At 42.1% G+C, this 23846-nt stretch overlaps 1 protein-coding gene across 4 annotated transcripts in view; it reads right to left on the reverse strand.

The window, feature by feature from the left end:
- iqsec1b (IQ motif and Sec7 domain ArfGEF 1b) overlaps positions 1-23846 on the reverse strand; it is a 209757-nt gene that overhangs the window by 57839 nt on the left and 128072 nt on the right. The window contains exon 1 of one of the 4 annotated variants that reach the window (XM_031875359.1): positions 4446-4563. The exons of the other annotated variants lie outside the window; for them this stretch is intronic. Within the exon in view, the coding sequence (XP_031731219.1) occupies positions 4446-4480 (35 nt within the window). The 5' untranslated portion in view covers positions 4481-4563. Of the gene's footprint in view, positions 1-4445; positions 4564-23846 lie in introns of those variants that run through there. 4 annotated transcript variants of the gene reach the window in all.

Here is a 23846-nt window from a genome sequence, read left to right on the forward strand (position 1 = left end):
GTTATTATGGCAACATTTATTCATTGTTATGGCAATTTCAATCCATTACAATTCCATCCAAGCATGTATCCAGAGCAATAAACGGAGATGATGTTTCTGTCGAACCGAAAACATTATGGCTTAATCTCCTGATACTGCAGGAAGTGGACTTGAGGGCTGTATGTGTACAAAAAACGCAAGTGGCAGCATGTCTAAGTGACATTTGAATATACAGAGATTTTCCAGTCCATTCGCCAGGAAAACATTTTTGGTATTGGAATGTTGCTGCAGACCACGGAAATGTTGAATGAGGAGTTTTCTGCATTTGGTCAGAGCAAGTGACGTCGTATATTGAGCAGCTTTATTGAAAGTTACGTGGTATAATAATGAGTATACACAGTCCACTAAAGGCGGTTGGGAGACCGCTCTTCGTGTCCCAGGTGAAAAAAGTTAACATTGATTTTACGCCATGTTACGGTATATAACATTGGTACATTTGTTACATAACGCTACATAAGAACGCGCGCTAACATTATTTATATATATATTAACCTTAGTCGTGCTACGTTGTCATGGTACGTTGTCGGGCCACTCTGTTATGCTACTATATTGTTACGTTATTATTCAAATGTTGACTTTATGCTTTTTATGTAATGTCGTGTTACGCAACTTTGTTTTAGGCAATTTTGTTTTAGGCAACGTTGTGTTATCTAAAGTTGTTATGCTAGTTAAGTAACAATGCGTAAGAAAGTCTTCTATGGGGGCTTGTTATTTATTTGCGCTAGTGGCATAACGGTTGTTAGGCTACATTGTTTACGTTGTTATAATTTTCACACTGTTAAACATGTAGAATTGTGCAATTCCAAGTGTGATATGGGGCTGTTATGTTACACATTTATAGAACTTTTTTTGGGGTTCGGAAACGTTCAACGTATCCTGTGGTTTACAGAAACGTACAATGGCAAAAAAATTTCAGGCAAGTGGTTTGGATTTTCTGCTCTAAGCACAAATGAACACACCACAAACCTATTGACAGACTGGGAAAAGAGACCTTTCAATAGTCATCATATTACAGGTGGAAACAAGACACGGCAACACTGAAATATTTATAACAGCCGATTATAATACTGACACACCAACAAAACAAAAGTAATTCACGTGATTCAACAGCGCAAGCCAGTAAACGTCTAATAATATCTGTGTGGCTGACCAGCGGTGAATCAGGCCCACACTCACCAGACGTCTTCGGCTCTCTGCGTTGTGTTTAAAAAAAGCTTCTCCGCTCCTCCTGAGATGACGCTGCCGCTCTCTTCACCAGCTACCGTACGAAGGGGAGGTCCCGCCGACGGCTGACCCGACTGCTCCGATCCGTTCAAGGAAAGGAGCACTCCAATTCCACTCCCTGCGGGAGCGCCGAGCAGAGATGATGTTCAGAAAGTGTTTCCAGGAGTCGATCTGGCTACGACGCACCAGACATCTGCTCGTAGATGAAACCGGCTCTGATCTGCCGATGTTTGCTCGCGTGCCAGGGCCGGGATAGGGGTCGAGACACACGGGGCGATTTGCCGTGGGGTTCAGCAGAGGCGCTTTACTTCCTCTCTCCTCAGGGAGGCGGACAAAACAAGACGCGTGGGTCACCCAAAACTGGCAGCTTTAACTCTGAGCCTCTGACATAAATAAATAATACCTCGTGCTCCTTTGGCTTTCCAGTAGAAATGGCCAGATCAGGTTCCCCGGCCTCTACTGTTTCACTGGCAAATCTTTTTTTTAAAAGGGCCTGCACGCACACAGCCTTACATAGAGCGAGGGCCAGCCTCTGTCATAAAGCCAAGCTTTATTACAAAAACAGCTCCAGTAAAGCTAGTGAAGAGCACACACACACACACACACACACACACACACACACACACACAGATGGGATTGGTATGTAGTGAAGCATTAGCTGGGATAAAAAACAGAGTAGCGGGGTCACAGGAGAGGAAGACCTCCATGTGAGAAGAGGAGAGTTATTGCGGTATGACTCCCGTCTTCAGGAATGCACTGCTGGCAGTCGATGCCGCCGTCATCTCTCTCTCCAGCTCAGAGAGGAGTGCTATCAGAGGGTCAATCTATCAGTCTCAACAACAACAGCACTGCGAAAAGTGTGTAAAGCAGGCCGAGAACAGTAGCCCAGCTTCCTGGTTGGTTCTCCCCAGCAGTTTTCAACCTGAGAATCTGCTGGCAGTCGTGGCGGTTATTTGCTTCTGTCGACGTAGATACGCCGCCGTCGCTCACATCTGATCAAACGACAACCGCACAGGCCGGTCGGAGAGCTCTAAATCACCGCCGCCTCTCCCATATGTCCAGCTATTCAAACAGGTCTAGTATGAGATTCGTTGCAGTAAGTTGATCCGATCAGAACTTTGTTGGAGAAATAAAGAATGTGTTGGTAGTAACTTCATCCAACAAAAACAGAACAATGACATGAAGCATAGCTGTACCTACAGGTTGTTGGTGGTTGACTTAAAAATACCTTAAATCCACATATTTCTTCAATCGCAGGGAAAAGCACAATAATGATCGGGGACATATGCAAAACCTAAACGTAAACATGTTCTAGAAACCACAAATTAAAGTATGAACCTGAAAAGGACAATGTGTCCCCTTTAAAGGTGCAATAATCAGTTGTTGTACATCAACAATGGATCTGCAGTTACACTTAGCTCTCAGTAACGTTTTAGCCTCTTTCAGCTCATTGTTTTGTTTTTTCAGCCCACAAACTCCACTCTCATCAACCTTGTTCCCTGCCCCCCCCTCCAAAAAAAGCTTTATCAACACACTGTAGACTACATGCCCAGGACCTAACAGAAGACAAAGTTATGGAATAACTTTTGAACATGGTCTAGCATTTAGCAGCTATAGAGACAGATATATATTTTTTTCGAATTTTATGGACAGTGAATATTGAGCGTGTCTACTTGGTGTCTGATGGGGCAAACAGGTAATTGTTTGCCAACATGTTAGCTAAAACAACGTTATGAGGTGATAATCGCTGTGTTTAGCGCTTGTTACGCAATTAATGGAAATCAGCTTTAAATACTTGGGCCGTGTGTGCATGGAGACACGAAGTATACGGACAAGGATCATTTAAAAATACCACACACTGGATTCCAGACCACTAGCTCCTGTCTGCATTTGTGAGTGACTATGTGGTCATTTTTAGCAAAGCAGACAGAAGCCCCCCCCAGAGCCAAGAGGAAAAAACATATAACTGTGGCATTTCGTGGGAAATCAGCAGAGATGGAAAATAATGTCCGAAGGCCAAGTTACACAAGACGGCGTACACACGTCGTCGTACCAGATGGGGGATCAGAAAGTCAATAAAAGGACTGGACTCGCTGAGAGGGAGGAACATTTTCTGCATTAAAGCATGAACTCCGACCCACGGAGACTGGAATTACAGACCAGAGGAGTTCATGAATGGTGATTGGCTCCTGCTGACTCAGGCTGCTCTAGCCACTAATTTTAGCCTGTCTGTGGTGACATGACTGTGTGGAACCATTAATGCTCAACCCATCCAATACTACTGCTCCTCTCATGGCTCCGTTTCAAACGGTACACTGTTCCCCAACAACACGGATAGAACGGTTTGTGATTGAACACCACATGGAAGTATATGGTACATCATCTTCCTCTCATCTACTGTAGCATAAGGTCCTATAAGAATGGACGTTTTCATCTAAACTAGATGCTTAAACAATCAGTCCAATAATCAAATAGTCAATCTGCAGAAAATGTATGGCAATTAATTAATCGTTTAAGCCAGAATTCGGAAACCACGGGAGGTCGTGAGATGATTACGGAACACGAAAGCATTTTATTTCTTGCAAATAATAGAATAATTTGACTTCTCCAAGACACTGAAAAATATTCTAATAAAAAAAGGTATTTGGCTGAACTGATCACAACTGGTGGACAAAATGTATGCAACCAATGACGAGGGGTTTGCTGAATCCAGCTTCCTTAATGTAAACAGTTCCCATATTTTATATTGTTGTAGGTTATATACATTTGGGTTTTTGGGCTGTAACAAGCCAGCTGAAGACTCTGAGAAGTTCTGATGTCACTCTTCACTGACACTCTGAACAAAATTTCAGCTGCAATCCAAACTGAAAGTGCCTTTTAGCTGGTGATCATGTTCGTGATCTTGGGGATCTACACATCACAGCTGCCAAACCTTTCACAACTTTTTACTAAGTCAATACTGTACATTCCTTAACCGTCACTTGAATATAACCACTGATGGCAAACCATAAAGCCTGTGTTTTAAACTTTGCAAGCATCCAGTCCTCCAGGTCTAATACGGGTGTAAAACTATATTAAAAACAGACTCAGAGTTCCCCCCGACACACAGACCAGCATAAGCTTATGGCTCTCCAGCAGTACACCATCATGCTTTTGGAGCTCTGTAACAGGATCCCCCCTACCTTATCGTCCGAACTGAAATGCAGTACTTCCACATTAGATCCCATATGTCCCTGACATCGTCAGGCTGGAAACTTGAAATCGGCAGAGAGGTTAAAAAAGATTTTTAAGCAACTCTAGGGTGAAGACAGAGGGAGAGGAGTAGCAGCCCCCCCCCCCCCCCCCCCCCCCCCCCATGCCACTCCTCTCTCTTCTCTCTCTCTCTTCACATTTCACATGAATGCAAAACACTAGTCTTTTCCTTGCTGACTAATTCTCCCTCCTGGAGATTGGGTTACTTCAGTCACTGCTCCTTTTATCACTTCCCCTTTTTTCCTTGGCATTCGTAAAAGTAGACACAGCAAAGCTGCTCTTGTTGAGAGCAGGGCAGGGTCCCAGCCCGCATTACCAAGTAAGGCCAGCTGCTGAGCGGACAAGATTTGGGAGCAAAATCCCTCCTTGCTTTCAGTGTATAACACTAGCGCATGTTTGCATTCCACCAGCAGCCTCACTCCCCTGAATCATCTCCGTGACCTCCGCACAGGAGGTATAGAGGTTTCACTTGCAGTGCCAGGTCTCACCTTTTCTTCACACCCTCTCAATAGATGGTATCAGGCCTCGGGGGTGTGAAACACACCGCTGCTGAATGGGCGCAGAAGGTTTTTTGTTTTCGGATAGGCTGCTAAGTCTTTGACGCGTCACTTATCAACCATTTCAAAACAGAGTCGGGGAGTAATATAACATGGAAGGCAGAGGATTGAAGTCATATATCGCTGAATCAGCCCAGCTGAATGCAGCGTAAAAGTTCAGTTGACGTGAAATGTGTGATGTGTGTGGAAAAGAAAAAAAGATTTTCTGGCGAGTGTGGCAGGCTGTGGTAATTGTGGAGCCGCTGTTTAGCCTGAAGAATCCTCGGTTATAATTGAGGAGCAGAGGAGCTCCATGATGCTGTGGACGGTAGTCTTCATCAGCCAGCCCCGGCGTCGCCTGGAAAAAGAACGTTGCCATTGTTTCGTTTTTTTAACCGTTTTTGCATTCGGTCGAAGCAAGTGACGTAGTATATCGATCGACCGTTATTGAAAGTTACGTGGTATAATAACAAGTCTTGACATCATTCTGCAGCTCCTCGGTGGTGTTCCTTATGTCGTCAAATCCAAATATTCAAATTCCGGTAGAAGTGCACATGTTTTAGCGCAAAATGCTATTTTTCCCAAGTAGCATATTTTTTTGTTAGTCTTCCCACGTGACCTGACGTAGGTTTCTGAATGACAACGTTCTACATATAAATATATATATATATATATATATATATATATATATATATATATATATATTTATATATATATATACACATACATCCTTTTCTGTAGTCAGTGTAGTAACTACAGAAACTTAGCTGGCTGTTGGCACAATCCCAGTTTAGAGACGCAGACAGGAGTACCGGCAAAAGGCTCCCTGACAGCAAAGTCAAGCGATTGTGGACGGGATCACCCCACTTCGAAAAATTCGAACAAACCCTTTCAGTTATCTCCAAACCTAGCACAGCTAACGTTGACTCAACTAGTGCTAGCGTTCACATCTTTCATAACCTTATTGATAAGCTTACTTTGGTAGCCTACATCCTGATTTTTGGTAACGGACGAGTGGGCGTTTCCATATGATAAAATGGGAAAAGAAAGTGTATTGAGTTGACCTTTAAGGAGAGCCATCCTTGGATATCAGTCCATTCAGTTTACTCCCTATAGTGTAATAAGGGTTGTGCAGAGTATAGTGGCTATAGTGGGTCAACCTTAGTTCTGGCCCAGGAAATAAATAATATATATGTATTATGTGTGGTTGTTGCCACTGATTTTTCTTTCTTTCTTGTAACTCTTGTAATGTGTCGTTATAGTTGTGGAAGACATATCAGATCCCTCGCTTAAGAACAGGAACTCTAGCACAATGTAAATGTATGTGAAAGTACAGAAACATCACCAGCGAAATAAGCAGAAAACAAATGTGTTTGTATTATACAGAAGGAATCCTTCCATTTTATTATTAGTAGTATATTGTTGAAATATTACCACTGGTGCCACGATGTGCAAATAGGGTTTTTAATGCTGTAGCTGGTGAAGGTGGAACTCATTTGAACTACTTTATGCATGGCTAATTCGTAACAATTTATTTTACTGTATTAAGTTTTGCATTTAAAATCTACAGAGCAACTAGTAACCATCACTGTTAAATAACTGTCGTGGAGGAAAAGTACAATATCTCCCTTTAAAATGTGATACAGTGCAATTCAAATGGAAATCCTCAAGTGACGTACATAACTACAAAATAACTGTATAGTACTTGAGTAAAAAACCTGAGTGGACTGACTAAGGTTACAGTGTTGTCATTAGTCATTAAATTAGTTTAGTTTACCGTGTAACGTCATTTAGTTATATTTTGCTAGACCACTGATACTTCACATTATGTCTGCTTCCCAAGTCCTGAGTAATTGGTCCAGTAGTAGTTGGGCGTAACAAACTTTACTGCATGTAAAGGACATGCTGACACACAGTAATGCAAATCCTCACACCGATCATGTAAGAAGTTTGCCTTTGTTATTTTAGACGTTCAAGAATAGCCCCACTCCCCGTTGGCCTCCGTGGCCTTCCTCTGAGCACCTGCTCAACATTTCTCTCCATTCGTCTGCCTGTCTGTCTCTCCTTCACCCCCGCCCACTCTCATGGGCGGGGTCAGCTATTGGCAGTCATGAAGACAGTCAGTATCAGTAATGTGGTGGAAATATGAGATTACTGAACTCTCTGCTGCCTTAAGTTTGTCTCTTGTCTGAATATCCCAAATACATGAAGAAACAAGATGAAAAACAGCTGGAAAAACAGCAGACATCATTCATACTTAATACGAACTCAACAACAAAAAGGGAGCATGAGTGTCACTCTGCACCATGACTTGGGCTACAAAGCTCCGACTGCAAGCTCCAAGTTGCACAGCCACACTTGAACACACTTTCGCAGCAGATCGATTTGACGGCTGCTTCCGACTTTGATGTTTCCATTTCATGGCGGGGAGAAAACCAAAGAGAGCGGCGCTGGCGGCTGGTATCAAACTGACCGCTACGAGGCATATCTGCCACTGGGTGTAGTGGAGAATTGGCTGGCAGGCTGAAAGCACCCTGCAGCACTCGATGTGAATGAGCTACTGGCAGAATTTGACAGAGTGCAGTGTCAGTGTATTCTCTGAGGACCAACTCATTCACAGGCCTGCGCTCTGTTTGGCCCATAAATAAATGCAATTAGCACTCTATCCAAGCCACTACTGTAGCATATTTTCCAACTTGCCCCTTAGATGATTTTACTCCCTTAATTAGGGTTCCACAAGGGTTCTCCCAGAAGGGCTGAAGTTCTACCCAGAAACATTGCTTTTGAAGTACCTTTTTTTGAAGAATGGGTTGTTCAAGGGTTCTTTGTAAGACTAGGGGTAAGAACTTTGTTCATCCAAAGAACCCGTTTTAGGAGAAATAGTTCTTGGGATTGTGGAGCGCATGGGTATAACAAGATCCTCCAAGCCCACACCCCCAAAAACTATGATTGGGAACCATGATGGTTGTGGGTTGCGTTGCACCACATTAGCCCTGGCCCTTCAGGGAATCCCTGGGTGGGTTTGAGATGACTCAGCGTGGAATATACTGTAAACGCATTCCCAGATGAACCTGCTGGGTTGGTTCTAGATCACACCCTTGGAATATAAACAGGTTCTATATAGAACCCACTTGGTGGGTTCTAGATTAAACCCGTGGAATATAATTGAGTCCTAGATGAAAGCCTTGGAGTATAAGCGGTTTCTGTATAGAACCCTTGGGTGAGTTCTGGATTAAATACAAATTGTTATCTTTAGAACATAATGGGTGGGTTCTCGATGAAACCCTTGGAATATAAAAGGGTTCTTGGTAAAACACCCTGGTTGGGTGCTTGTTAGCACCCTTGGAAGGTGGAAATGTTCTGGATAGCATCTCCAGAGCGTCTTCTGTGTGGAAGCATCACACCAAGAAGGGTTCTCTGTCAAACCTGTCATCAGGAGTATTTTTACTGATGGTTTGACGTATAAATTGTTATATAGGTTTCTAGGTACACCTCACTTAAAGGGTTCCAGGTGGAACCTTTATAAAAGGTTCTACCAGGAATCAAAAGCATTCTCCTATGAGGACAAGCTGAAGAACCCTCTATGGTTCTTGCTAGCATCTTTATTCCTGAGAGTGTACAGTGGGCTCTAGAGCATGGAACAACAAATCATTCCCATTATTGGGTGAGCTGGTGTGAATCCTGAAAGCCTCTGGAGGTTCACCTGAGATTCATCTGCATTTGTAAAGACTCAGGACTCCGCAGGGATCGAAAGACCAAGGACCTGCTTGTTAAGAAGCCTTTTGATGTCCTGAATTTGGTCCTCAGCAGAAACTGCTCACTCCACTCCACAATGAGAGTGGAATATTAAAAGGCCATGGCTCTGTCTGTTAACGTTGAGATAAAAACTCTGTAATCTGATGAATCCTTGAGGGAAAAAAGGGCAAAGCCCCGATCTTGCGGGGGAATTGGAATGCATAATAGGAGCCACTTTTATGTGCAATTATTCTGTCAAGAGTTAGTGGCAGTACACGGAGGGGCTCAGGTCACATCTGCCTGGGGAAAAGGAAATGTGAGGCAGAATGGAGTCAGTGGGTGTGAATGATGAAGAGGGGAGTGGGGTGGGGAGTGGGGTTCCCTTCAGCGCTGATGAACTACCGTGTTTGGACAGTTTGATCTGCGTACGGCACAGTCACGGGTTCTCCTGACACCACATCAACACAACAGCCATTATTGTCAAACCAGCTATTAACACAGGTAAATCCATTAGCAGACAAACGGTGGGGGTTGACACATTACCAAAGGGGTCATTGATCTACAGGAGTCGAGAGGAGGAGTAAGCAACTGCAAAGGAAATCACAACGAAGCTATTACAGGCTCGATTCACATAAATTACTGATAAAACAAAACAAAGTTGCCATTAAGACACTGACTTGGCTTCATTTGCATGGATTTTGAGATGTCAGTCTGTCATAAGTCTGCCTCCACCCCAATACAATGAAGACGTCTTGGAAAATTAATGAATAAAGATACCCTGCATGTCCTTTTTGAAATAGGGAGATGTAAATAAAACGGGATGTGCACCGCATCTCTGTTAATGGGGAGATGCACTTATTGTTTCTGCTGCCGTGGAATCGCTGCACATATTTAAATGACTCCAAAAACTGTTAAAATAAGAGACTGTAATTCATATTTTCCCCATAATGATGTATTATTTCACGCACCCTGTGCAGAGGCGTGTATGAGCATCATGAAAGGAGTGTGCATTCATACTTCAAAAAAAAAAAGAAGGGCAAATCGCAGTCATCTGCAAAGCTTTATGGATGTGTTTGCGCTGAGATATCGTTAGCGCAATAGCTTTTGTGAATCGGACCTTGAGACGGGGCAGGTAGCGGTTGCAAATGATGCACAATTCATGTGCTATCAATCCGATATTACAGAAACATTACGTTGCCGTTCACTGCGTATTATTTGTTCAGTGCAAATCATCTCTTCCTATTGAAATAATGTACTACATCCCTAGAGAAAAGTGACACTTGTTTTTGTAGTTTTTGTGAACTGACCCTTTAAAAAAATGCAAGCTCCATTATGTTGATTGCTGCTGATTTTCCAGATGAAGAGACCAAACGGTATTATGAGCAGGTCTGTCCTCGGTGCATAACCTCATACTGACACAAGCACGGAGATGAAGCTGATTACCGTCTCGCACCAAAAAAACAAATCATGGAACCCCAACACCAAAATGAACACTTTCCAGTCCCGACGCACTCTAAAGTAGCACAAAGGTTTGGCTCATCCTCAAAGTGAAGGAAATGGGTCCCCACCATCCAATCACCGCCTGGTATTTAAATGGGAAACACACGAGCATTAAGCCGTGTCGCAGGGGGGCATTTTTGTCTTCACCCCCGCCCCCCCAGAGACAAGACTGCGTGGAAGAGAGGGTGGTGGGGGTTGGTGGACTCATGAATAAATATCTCCACATTGCATATTCACCTTTTTGATTACCATTCTCTGAACCAGACAGAACAGTTAAGAGTTAGCTCACTTCAAGTGACCCCACGGGTGTCTTTCCCATTACACAGAGAAAATGAGACCCAACAGAGGCCAGGAAAAACCTGCTAAAATGAGCTTTCAAGCTGATCGTGTCACTTACTTACTGGCTTTATATCCATTCACTGCAAAACCCATTTCAATATCTTTACACAAAAGTCATGTAAAAAATAACTTTCAGTTGATGTGGACCGTTTTTCAGCTGTATTGAAGCAGCCTTCATTTAAGCCTTCATGTTTTTAAAGTTTTCTCTTATCGTAGGTCATGTGTTTTGTATTGGAATCCACCTCTTTTCAGTTCCTGTAAAACCTAAATGTTACCATTGAAATGTATTTTTTCAGGTCGCTAACCCCTTAGCCACTTGACAGTTATAGCTTGTGGGTCGTAGACATTAGCAGAGCAACATCGTTAGCAGAGCAATATATCGTGAGCTTTGGTGTCAGTTGGCTTCAACTTTGCATTTCCAAAGTTTGTCGGTGTGCATATTTAGTAATTTACCCCCTTTGTCCTGCCCTCCTGCTCCAGGCAGCTGACAAGCTAGCAGAAGCTACCTAGCGACAATGCAGGAACAGACTAAACCAAAAAAAAACAATAATAAAAAAAATCCACACACTGTTCAGACAACTCACAAGGCTTTGCTTTTGTAAGTAGAAATACTGTATGTCAGTACAAACCAAGTATGCAGATAAGTCCTTTTTGAGTGTTGTAATGTTATCGCAACAAGATAGCCTGCTATCCTCACAGTTACCATAATATAGGCATTTTACACATTTTCCAAAAACAAAAATTCTAATTAATCATAATGAATTAAATTATTCATCTGGCCCAAGCTTATTAAAGGAGCACTCCATCCATTTTGTATTTATTTTAAAAAGTTAGACACATGCAAGTAAATAAAAATAGAACAGTCAAAATCAGAGCAGCACTGGCCGAGATATGCTCTATAAACAGACACTGTAGGCAATGGGACAAGATTTTAGCATCAGAAGCGCTCTGGCTTCTCATTTGTAGTCCAAGTAGTATTGACCAATCGGGCTTTGGTTGAATGCAGGTAAACTGTCAGTGTGGAGCGCAAAAGAGGGGAACACCACGCCCAAAATGAAATCTTGGAACCCATTGGCTACCGTCTGACGACAATTTAGCTTAAAATTAGCTTCTTAACTGTCTCCCTGTGTAGAGGAAGCCCACTCTTGACCCCTTGCCCAATGAGGCTTATTATTGTCAGACCGATAGCTGATTGGTTCCAAGACTGTTTTAGTCCCTGGCGTGGGTCAAGCTCCAAAAAGTCTTAAATCCTACACTTCCCATAATGCAACTCAATTGCACCTTTTGTTTGACCTTGCCTGCATGGGAAACACCAATATTTTTCAATTAATGTTCCTAATTTGTAATGCAGGCTAACCCTGACGGGGTTCTGTTTGTCAGACTTGACAAAGCTCCTGCACATCTGTTTGCACTGACTGACCTGAACCTGTCTCTGATGTGTAAAATCTGTAAAGTGCCCCTTTAAATTGCAGGTAATTCGTCACTGTATCGTTACAAACGCATCCTATTTTGCTAACACATGTACAAGAAGCGAGCATTGGCATCCGTCCTGCAAACTTAAGTAATAGAAAAAATAACTTGAACAGAGGCTGTGGATGCTCCTGCGCTGGAAAGGTGGATGACTGAGCACGTGTCACCTTGTGCTGCCGAGTCAATAACAATGAGCAGGACAACACACACACACAATAGGCCGAGTACCGAGACGGAGCTTGTCGGGGGGGCAAACCGCAACAATAGCGCTTCCATTCAGACCAGTTGACCTCGCAGATACGTGGGCCTCGTGCCTCATTTCAGTCCCTCTCAGAGTAGAGTAAAAAAAACAAAGCATGGGGACGTTTGGTTCAAACGTGACAATTTTACGACAGGAAAAGAACAGAAGAAGTCTGTTCACATGTCTAAGCCGTGTGTGTCTTTTGTCTTTGACTAGAAAAGAGACAACACTTTGGAATCAACAAACATGAGCTCACCTTTTATAGAAGCCGTGCAGAGGCTGGAGACAGAGGAACTCCCAGTAGTCCAAACAAAAAGATTTGAACTTCAGCATTTTGTCAGGTAGTAACAAAGGCTCAGATTCAAAATATCATTGCTCGCACAAGGGTCCATCGATAAAAGAAAAAAAGCTTGTTTGAAAAGAATGTGTTACATTCAGAAGAGCAAAGCACAGTTTAGTCTGTATGGCAACAACACTGACACCCCACATGGTAGAGTCCCATCTCAGCATCTGCCTGTGTGTATCTGGGCCACATGGAGGGGGTTGAACCTGCATCCCTCTGCTCCCTTTGTTAATGCTGAGCAGTCCTGTCCTGTCCTCCCGAGTGTCCACGCAAAAAGCTCCTCCAGTGCCTCAATAGAGACGTCAGCCACTGGACACCACGGCTTCTCCAGAAGTTGTTGGGTCAAAAAAAACAAAAAGGTTTGTCCCAAAACAACCCTCATTCTTGTAAGACCCCCCCCCTCCTTGTCCCCATCCCCTCTTCCCCAGTCAGTCAATAGCAGAGGAGGTTCCTGCCCCCCATCATCACCACAGCTCCTCAGAGTTGAGCTACAGCTGCTCCTATTGTCTAAACGGCCACTGTGACGAGGTCTGACTCCGCGGCGCCTCGCCGGGGCCAACAAAGAGCACACAAAGGCCTCCCTCGGTGGCCGCGTCAATTAGGGCTTTATCAGATGCTGCGCAGCCTCTCACCAGCTAATCAGCAGCAGCACATGGAGCGAAGAGGGGCGAAGCCCAGACACACATGGGCACATAAAGCCTGGGCTGGTTGCCAGGACAACCTTGAACACAGCGATAGCAGAGACTGATGGACCCTCGATGTGACTCGTGCTGATTGGTCGAAGACGAGGGCTCAGGGTGAGAGTGAGAGGAACCAATCAGCACTGTGATCCGACTGTGGGTGCAGAGCAATCCACTTTCTACTCAGAAGTCCTGTTTATATTTACCTAACATAGGCTGGGTTGTACCAACAAGGATTCATCTTTAAATCATGCTAGCTTATAATTAAGAAAGATTTATTTTATTAAGCTAACATATAACTGCATAGCATCTTAATCACTCAAAACACAAGGTGAGTAAAAATGGCAACCGGATTTTCAATTTCGGCAATCAAAAGCATGATGCCTGGTTGCTAGCGTGGCAACCGCTTTTAAAAGTTACGTGTTGAGTCTATAGTTTTTAATTGTGCGACAGAGCTCTTCTGGAGCTAATTCTGGAGTTACTCTTTTTTTCATTGACTTATCAAAAATATATAAAAACATTTAAAATCATACACAAATACATATTCATTGAAAAATGTAGAGGATAACACAGTAAAGTTAAAGGTTAACCTGTTAAAACTGTGGTTTTCTTTCCGTGAATACAAAGATAGCAAAACAACCCCTAGATGACGAAGGTATTTAAACTCTGATTCAAACTCTTCTTAGATTAAATGAATCCTTGTCGATGCTTTAACCAATTCACACTTGGTTAACAGCCTGGGTTTCAAGGAAAGAAAAAACATGCCAAATCAACAGAAACTCATTGTGAAACTTGTAAAAAATAATGCCGCATGAAGGGGAATAGATGAGTACAGATGCATGAATTAATTAATGATGAGTGTAGAAACCCAGGTCATCAATAGTTGATGATTACATTTGTTCCCCTAAGTACAAATCTGTGTGAAAAAAATGATAGTCGCTTTTACACAGGTTTGACATGGAAAAAAGGAAAATAAACTACACCTCGGGACTTTGTATTGTTCTGCAAAGGGATAGAATGCTGATGCAGAGTTGGTAATATTAAAAGAAAAAAGTCCATTCAGCTGGAATGCATCAGTCAACTTCAAGTCCGCCGATGCTGTAGAAAGCCAAAGGAACCCTATCGCAGCAGAGAGGGCCATGGTCGCTCTCTACTCAATGCAGTTATCACTGTTTGGATGGGCGTTGCTGCCCTCCGCCGTGATGATTCAGCTGGCAGTAGCGCTCTGGCGGAGATGTTAAAAAAAACAAACGCAGGCTGATGTGATACCGGCGCTCGCAGTGCCACGGAGTGGGTCCGGGTTGGGGCAGCTGCATGAAGCGATACGGCAATTATATTCAGCCCCGGCGCGCAGCTTTGAAGTGAGAACAGAAAAAGGCTGCGAGTCATGAGGGCAGCAGAAGAAAGTTTGACAGTGCCGAGCGGAACGCAGTGGGACGGTGCTGCAGACCGACACGCACAATCCCATCTCCCTCTGCATGCTACAAGGCCCAAGCAGTCGGTCGAAGGCCTACGCTTGTGTATCTAATGGAGCGTTCCATTAATCAGAGTCTAACGAATACTAGAACGGGATCCTGCAATTAACGAATACGAGCCGCAGAATTTGGTTTAATGTTAAAGCGGCTCTCCAGCGAGTTAGTGCCTTACCTTCATGAAGTTGACGGGTTTACAAAGAGATGGATTTAAAAAGACAAATCTAGGTTGTAGGCGGAAGCTGCCATCACTGTCACACTGTAATGTATGTGATGTGTTTCATCTTTAAGTGCTTTTGCCAAAAGATCTGTCAAAGAGACCCTGTAGAACTGTTTATACATCGGAAATATGGTCGTCAAAAGCTCTTAAAATAAAGGCAGTAGGCTAAATATATTCCGCGGGGGGGGGGCAATGGCCCCTTACCCACTTGCTCCGACCAAACTCATCTACAAACTTCGTCTTCATTTTCATCTCAACTACACACCTATAGAGTTTCGAGCACAGCTGTCAACTGTTGACAAACTGTGTCCACAGACATATCGTATAATAATATAATCTAGGGACGCCCTGATTGGGTGCAGATCGGTATCTGCCAGTATTCAGTAAAGATGCGTGTTCGGGAGAAGTGCACTGCACATGTGGTTGCTAGTGTGTGACACACTACTAAGACCAAAACATGTCGGCGGTATATGGAGACGGACAATCAGCAGGAGGAAACCTAGTTAGCGTTAGCTGTTAGCAGCCGGTGAGCAGCACAGTCCTGCTTGGCTAGAAGAGCTAACATACCAAGTTAATATATGCATTATGATAAGTTCAGCTCTTTTAGGTACAAATTATTATTGGGTAAAGTCAAATTATGATCATGATATAATCTTGTAAGATTTTATTTTTGGTGAGAAACTTGAATAAATATTGTTTCAAGGAGATATTTTCACAGCAATATAAAATAGATATTAGAGAGGGAATTATGACTCGTTTAACTTCCTAATTCTAACTCTAAGGTGCTTATAATACATCATTAAAACTACTAATTTAATTAATTTTTTTAAATGTTACATTATTTAAAATATATTAAAATGACGATTACTTTATTTGGAGATGTTATCTAGCACCCTCTGTTTGACCTTTTTCTTAGAAGCTTGTGGATTCTGCACTACCTTAAATACATTTTTTTTTATTCAAAAAGCAATTTGTTGTATTTTATAACCAGCAGTATACTGAAAGCAGCAGAAAGGCGGAACTGAGTACGCGTTAGTATCAGTTTATTTATAGCAATATAGTCATCGCATACTACCTTCATACCTCTCTGTTGGCCAAATGTAGGCCGCATCTAAACACTGGATCCTACATCTCCCATCATGCAACTCAATGTTGTCTTCTACTAGAGCCTTTCTGCCTGGAAAATGCGAAAGTATTTCAAAACTCATGCCCACAATTTATAAATATATTTCTGATAAAAAAATGTGTAGTCTCTCAGCCCAAACTGAAATAACCTCAACCTCAACATCATTGGTTTATTTTCAAATTCAGCCTATGCAACTGTTTTAACAGGCTTAATAGTACTCCTTTATAAAATGAAAACTAAAACAACACACTAAACTTAATGAGTCAAATCAGTAGAGTGTCCCTTTAAAAGCAGAGTGCTTTTCTTTCTCAACACAGATAAGATCATGTTGTAAATCTAATCTGTCGCCCAAACTGACCGGTTGAATTTACGCTGCAGTTAAGGGCGGCGCAGTAAAAGTAATTTCCTCCTCGTTCCTTTAGCGTCATAAGAGGACGGGTTATGGACTGGGCCACACATGTTCCTCTCGCCTTATTAAGGACCAGTGTAAACAGTTTCCTTTGTCATGACGAGGGCGTGCGCTCCGGGGGGGGGGCAGCACATTATGGAGCAGACGGTGGAGCCAAATGCTAGGCCATCTATCATGCGGTTTCTGGAGTGAGACGTCCACTGTGCCTGATCACTTCTTCTTTACAAGGGTAGGCAAAGGAAATCCCATCAGAAGTGACCATTAATTACTACTACTTCACTAATTCAGTCAGACAAGACGAGGACAAAATCCCTGCTTTTCTTCACTTGACATATCATGACAGTAAAGGAGCTGTTTCTGTTGGCTGTACCAGGTGCAGCTCTTCCTGTGACCAGCTGTGGGCTGCGGCTAAATGAGCTGGAGCGAAACGTTATGGTAATAACTGCAGAATCCATTTGGCACCTGAGGGAGGACAAGCCCTTCACTCCAGCTGAGCTCGGCTTTAATTCACAGGCTCTGACCGTCTTAGGTCAGCGAATCAGTACCCCCAGCGAGGCCAGGGACTAGTAACCAGCACTATGACTGGCCTATTCATTTAGTACTAAAGATAACGACTCCCAAGATGCACTATACATGTAGGAAAACCAACAGTGGCAATGCGTAGTTCAGCCGGTTATTGCAAGGTGTCAAATTTCCGTTAATTTGATGGGAAATTTCAGTATTTGCCAACTTAAATTTTTTTCTATTAATACTATTGCTTATGATAAAACTCACCACTTTTGTTGTAGAGATTTCCAGGTGGCGGCGGCTTCCAATAGCTTTCCAAAAAAACGTTCATTTAACAGCTTTTTTGTTTTTGTTTAACCATTTCTGTCTTCTTTCCAGGTCTACGTGGTACAGAGCAGGTTCTGGGGTCGAGGTTTGACCATTGGCAGCACTGAAAGCAGCTCGACCTCTTCTCACAGATGAAAAGTCTTCACTCCAAACACAATTTGGCCTGAATCTGTTTTTTCTCATAAGAAATGAGAGTTCTAATAATACAGTCGTAGGTCAATTAGTCGGCAATGCAAAATCGCTCTTACGTTCAATGACAGCGTTTCAAAAATTATTTTCTACAGTGATTAGACGTGGCAAATATGACTTGGTGAAGAACAGATCTTAGGTATGGCAAATGGTCAGCAGCGGCCCGGTATCTTTTGAAGAAGAAAATCTAAAAAGGTCGTCTTCATCTGAACTCACTTTGCTATCATGGCTTTTACGGTAAAGTGCCCTGTGGGAAGCCACTCTCTTAGTTCAGACTGCCAGGTCAAATGCATCTTTTGGCATATCCAGATTGTATCCAAAATAATTTAGGAAGAGCAAAGAACCCACAAAAACACTGCTTCCAATTTACAATGTATACCAGCCTCCTCCAATCTCATCAGACAAACTAAATCACTTTCTACCACCACGCCTTGATAGCACAATCGACCGATTGTCGATTGTTTGGACAATGGTTTGAAGCAATCGCCTTCGTTAGAAAGCCACGTCACCAGCGTAGTCTATACGTCGGTACCACAGCAAAGCAAATAACAGTGTGGGGAGCCTGTATTGAAGACCTGGCCTTGGTCGCACATGCACTGCGGACGTGTAGGCGTGTCCGGTCCGGCTAACAAAGGAAAGAGCAGAGAAGCTCTGATTACAAGACATTCTCTGAGACATTACCCCACTCTATCTTTACATAGCAAATATAGTTGTTTGCTGCTATATTAATGTTCAAAATCTCATAAATAGCCCCTTTAAACCTCTTGTGTACCATGGTCAGACCACACATTAACAGGATACTATTCACACAGTAGGAGCAGTGATGCTAAGAGAGGATGAAGCAGTTAAAAATACTTTTGGAGAATGCAATTTGACCCAATCGACGTTGGTATTGCTAGAATCCGCAATATTATCACAATGGACGCAAATATGAGAATGGAACCTAAGTTGATTTCCTGTAAAAACTCTGCCAATACTGGCGTTTTTCCTGCTGCGGCCAACTTTCGACAAACTAGAGCAGGGGTATTCAATTAAAATTCCAAAAGGTTGAGATTGGGAAAATCTCCTCGGGCAAAGGTCCGGAACATTACAATAATATCTAACTTGCGCTATTTAGTGCCATATATACATATATATATATACAGTATATATGTGTGTATATATATATATATATTGAAGTAGCCTAGTAGTAGTAGTAACGTCTCTGTGTAGTCAACAACTGTCAAATCAAATGAAGAAAGTACACATCAATTATATTTTAACAATTATTATTCTCAGTTTTCAAATTGAACTGGATGGATTATAAATAATACATAGAAATACATAAATACATGTTCTTCTCATTTCAAGTAAAATAAGGGCTGGATTAAATAATAACTGATATAACAGAAAGCTTTTGAAAAATGTGCATCTTAAAATAAAGTACTTCATTTTAGAAAAAATGAATTTCACCGATTTGCCCTGCAGTTTAAAATTCACTTCATTCAGATGTGAAGTGATGTCAATCAAAAAAGTTACGATATTATATTTTTCTCATCTTCTAAAAAGAGAAATTAGTGTGCATGATCTTTATCTGTGGTTATTAACACTTGTTTCAGTTATATTCTCTCTGTTTACATCATTGTTGGTCAGTGAATTCATGCGTCAGGATTCTGATCATTTTGGGCTCTTAGGTTTATTTTCTGTGTCTTCATTTCAGATGTGAGTGGGCACGTTTGCTCAAAAGAGTTATGCTTTGTCTCGTAGTGACGCTTCACATTACCACTTTTAATAATCGTCATGGTCTCTGAACATGTGAGACATACAGGTTTTAAACTGTCCGTGGGAAGAATTAACCTGAAAGAGTCTGTTCACTCTTGGTTAAAGACTCTGGTCTCTCTGACCACTTTTCTCTCATCATGTGAAATAACTTCTCTGACTCAGGTAATTATTCTCCTACTCTTCGTCCTCTCTCCTCTCTCTCCCGTGTGTGTATCTCACTCGATTCAGGAAACTTGTCAGAATACCCATATTTGATTGGCCGAACTGCATCACGTGATGTGATTTGCACCGCTGAACAAGTACCGTAAAGGCTGAAAAAGCTGCGCCGGTTAAAATAGAGGCGCTCCGTTAAAATTTAATAATTCTCAATTATCTATCGGTTTTAGGTCCTGGGTCCGGATACAACAGCGCCTGGGTCCCGATCCGGACCGCGGTCCGCCTATTGGCGACCCCTGAACTAGAGCAATGCCTGTTCTGGGGACTGGCCGATAGCTTGGCTCCTGGTATCGCTGCTTGCGTTTTATTTCAATATAGCTCACCGGGTCCTTACCACCGGATCCGTTCAGGTCCAGCCTCTGCCCTTCCTGTCTGTCTCTCTCACACTTAAAATAAAAAGAGAAAATTAATGAAACAACAAAAGCAAATATATTTTTTTAAATTGCACCAACTTCAACACTGCACATCTTTGGGTCCCCATCAATGCACCTGTGCACCAAATGTGAAGGAGATCGGATGAACGGTTCTCAAGGTATGGGAAGGACACACAGAGAGACAGACTTTATAGCTAGATGAGTTATTTTGCACATATTTTTCACCCAGTGAACTCAACAAATGAGGAAAAAAAATGGGCCACATGATTTGAATACAAGCTGCACATTTCAGTCCCTTTTATTATATATGTGGGAGGAAAACATCCCAGCATTAGTTGAAAGTGACAACCACGCTCAACACACACGAGGCTCAGAAACTGTTCCCACGGTAACCCTTTATCCAAACCCCCGCTGGGCCAATGAAATGGTCGTTAGGGCCAGAACGTTAGGGAGAGGTTTACTTCAAGAAATCTGAATATTGGAATCATTTCTTACATTTACTTTTGTAACTTTTTAGCCTCTCCCAATTTCATCCAGAAGGATAACGCCTCTGTAATGTCATTCTTCCTCATACATCATGCGCTTGTCCCGTTTGTAGAACACGTTTACTTCCCCTATCAGCAGGAGCTGATTATTAGAAAAATACAGTGGTTTGTATTTCCTTGAAAATAAAACAAAGTAAAAAAACAGCTGAGGCAACAAACTCCGCCGGCAGCCACTTTGTTCTGCTGATTCAGTCGGCAGAACGGATCCCATTATCTTGTTTATCCTCACGGAAACTTAACAGTTTACCATGTGACCTAGATTTTCACTCCGCAGATTCAGGTCTCAGATGGACGCCGATTGGAAACAGCTTGTTGTGTGAGCTCAGAAGGGAAGTCGAGAAATGTTTGCAATATGATCGAGATAAAGGGTTTGATGCCTTCTTCCTTCGGGGGTTATGCGAGGGTGGTGCCCCCGCCCTGACCCGCCACACCCCCCTCAGGGTTCATTAAAGACCTCGCTCTCCGGCATCATACAGTGTTCCCTCCCTCGCCTGCTGCGCCTGGACGCAGCGCAAATTCCCCACTCGGTATCGGGGGAGTGATAAACAGTCAGCGGCGGCCTCATCATCACCTCTTCACACTCCGAGCTCAGGGAACCCATAAACATGGCCCGCGGTACTAACAGCCCACGCGAGCCTGCCACCACCCAGGGGGGGCTGGGGAGAGGGACCACCCCGCACGTGTAATTGAAGCTATTGTGAGGCCATAAGGAGGCCAGCTGAGGTCTGAGGAGGAGTGACGAGTACATTACATCCTCGCATGGCTGACGTTAGACACTGATTGACGACTATCTCCCTCAGCTCCAGGCTCCGTCCTGCAGAGGACTGAGCCCTTGTCCCGGAGACCTTTTGGACTGAAGATGGAAGCTTACCACGCGGCTCTTTGTAGCCGGTCCTGACTGGACCTGCCGTGTACTGGTAGATTTACAATGACACAAAACTGAGAGTGGCAGAAAATACTCGCATTTCAGAAGCTGGAACCAAAGAACGTTGGTACTTTTTCCTCGATAAATGACTAAAATCAGGGAGCACAAGGAGTCACAGACCTTCAAAAATCTGTGTTTTTATTGGACCAGAAAACTCCATGTGCCACAGAAAATTCCTTTTCTGTCAAAATAACCACGCAACGCTACTGAACAGTGTGACTTTTGACTTCATAATATTTTGGTGTGCTCACTTAAAAAGTATTTCTGCATATGCTGCTCTTAAATGTAAATTGAATTGATTTCATTATTTTAAACTCTAATACAGCGCATGACCTAAGAGACCACTTGAAACACAATTATGTTACATGTAAATATGTTAATTAGGAAGGTTAAAACAGGCAGAAGTTGCCTAATATTGGTTTGTGTTCATAGCCTGGGGGCCGTCTTAAAATATTAAAATGCAAATGTAAACGTAAGATGTAAATATGTAAGTCTAAGATGTAAAAAATTGGTTTCTGTGCCAAGACGGAGATAATTTCACTAAATGTTCAAACTACGTATGTCCAAATGTACATACAGTGTATAAATATGCTCAATTCATTTTTTTAAAGTCATCTCAGGCCTTTTAAAAAACGATCTGCGTGCCGTAGTTTGCCCCCCCCCCCATACTGAAATGATCAGTTATCAAAATACATGGTGATTTCCGCTAGTCTCTTAATTCATTAATTAACTAGTTGTCAAACTAATGCCTACATTTATGCTGCTTTTCTTTGGAAAATTCAACATCAACTCAAATTATATCAAAGAGCTTTGGAAACAGGTATGAGCTCAGTTAGGATGTGTTTTAACGAAAAGTTGCGCGATGAAAAATACGGATCCTCCAACTTCAGCATATTAGCGAGACATATTTGAAATGAAAAATGTACTTATTACTTCATAAACAGGAAGTAAGGTAGAAATCTAATGTTTGCCACAATCGCAATGAAGCATGATGGTGAGAGAATATCAAAGGCTGCAACCTTTGTTTCACTCAAATAATGTACCAATGCAGTTGTATTGCCGCTATTATTTCAATTTATAACTTTGAATTTGCGTTGGTGTCAGTTTTGGCCATACGGGTAAGAATACTTTTACTATGATGCAAAGAGAGTGAATTTATTCCCAGAGACGGTCTTTTAGTGAGCAGCTGGACAGAGTCAACATATAATCGTTGAACGGAGATAAGAGGCAGTCAGTGTTAGCAGACGCTGCTGATCTCCTCTGGACCAGGGAGACACCAGTGAAGCCCTGAGAGCTGTGCTCCCTCTGGTGGACTCCTGCCCTAAAGACGCTAACACAGTGGGGCTGAATATCAGTGACCAGTCCTTTGAAGAAATAGAATGCTCTTCAAATGAATGATGGCATTTATCAACCAATTACGCAATTACCACTGCAGCTGAGTGCGACTGATGATATCAGCAGGTCGATGGTATAGACAGATGATATCAAGCTATTACAGTTATGTTGTTACCGGGGCAGACTTTTGGCAGATATGCAAAAAGACATTGCAGCAACGGAGCAGTTTTTAAAAGCTGCATCTTTGTGTTTTGATGTGAATTTTTGATCTTTTTAGAAAAATGCCTGAGCAGCTTCATGTTTTGTAAACTTGAAGCACAATTCTTAGACGAACACACATCGAGCTGTTAGCAGTGGTGGAAGAAGTACTCAGATCCTTTTAAGGTACACAAGTAAAATGTATCAGCACAAAGTACTCATTACGTAGTAGAATGGCCCCCGTCAGTGCTTTAGTATTACGTGATAATATGTATGTCTATAATACATTATTAACATATTTATAATGCCTCATAATCTGCATACAACACTGTTCAATCGTAGTTATAGGCACTCCTAAATATGCTTATAACAATAAGCATTTTATAAGCACTTTATAGTGACCTATAAAATCAAGGATCATAGTGTATTATAATTCCCATATCTATAAATTATTAGATTTTAATAATGCATTATAATAACTGTTTTAATGAATTATAGTGTGATTATAAGTTAATTGCTTTAAGTAAAGTTTAGATTTCATTACATATTTTTTCAATAGCTTGAAGCAAAAAGTGAGATTAATTTAGTAATTGGAGGAATGCATGAGAAAATGAATTATGATATATTATTAAAAGATTATAATCTATTACAATAGTGAGAATTATGGAATTATAATACACTATCATCCTTGCAAAAGAAAATGTCAATTATGAAGTTTGATGATAATTGAATAAGTCATCATAAAAGGCTTTATAATAATCTTGTAAAGCATTATGAATGTTTGAGTGCTTACTACAATGATACAGTGCTATAAGCAAATAATAATGCATTTAGTATGTTTATCACAGCATAATTACTGATGCATACAGACTGAAATGTGGAT

This window comes from Anarrhichthys ocellatus, unplaced genomic scaffold, assembly GCF_004355925.1.
Source record: "Anarrhichthys ocellatus isolate YVR2014 unplaced genomic scaffold, GSC_Weel_1.0 scaffold90, whole genome shotgun sequence".
Lineage (NCBI taxonomy): Eukaryota > Metazoa > Chordata > Actinopteri > Perciformes > Anarhichadidae > Anarrhichthys > Anarrhichthys ocellatus.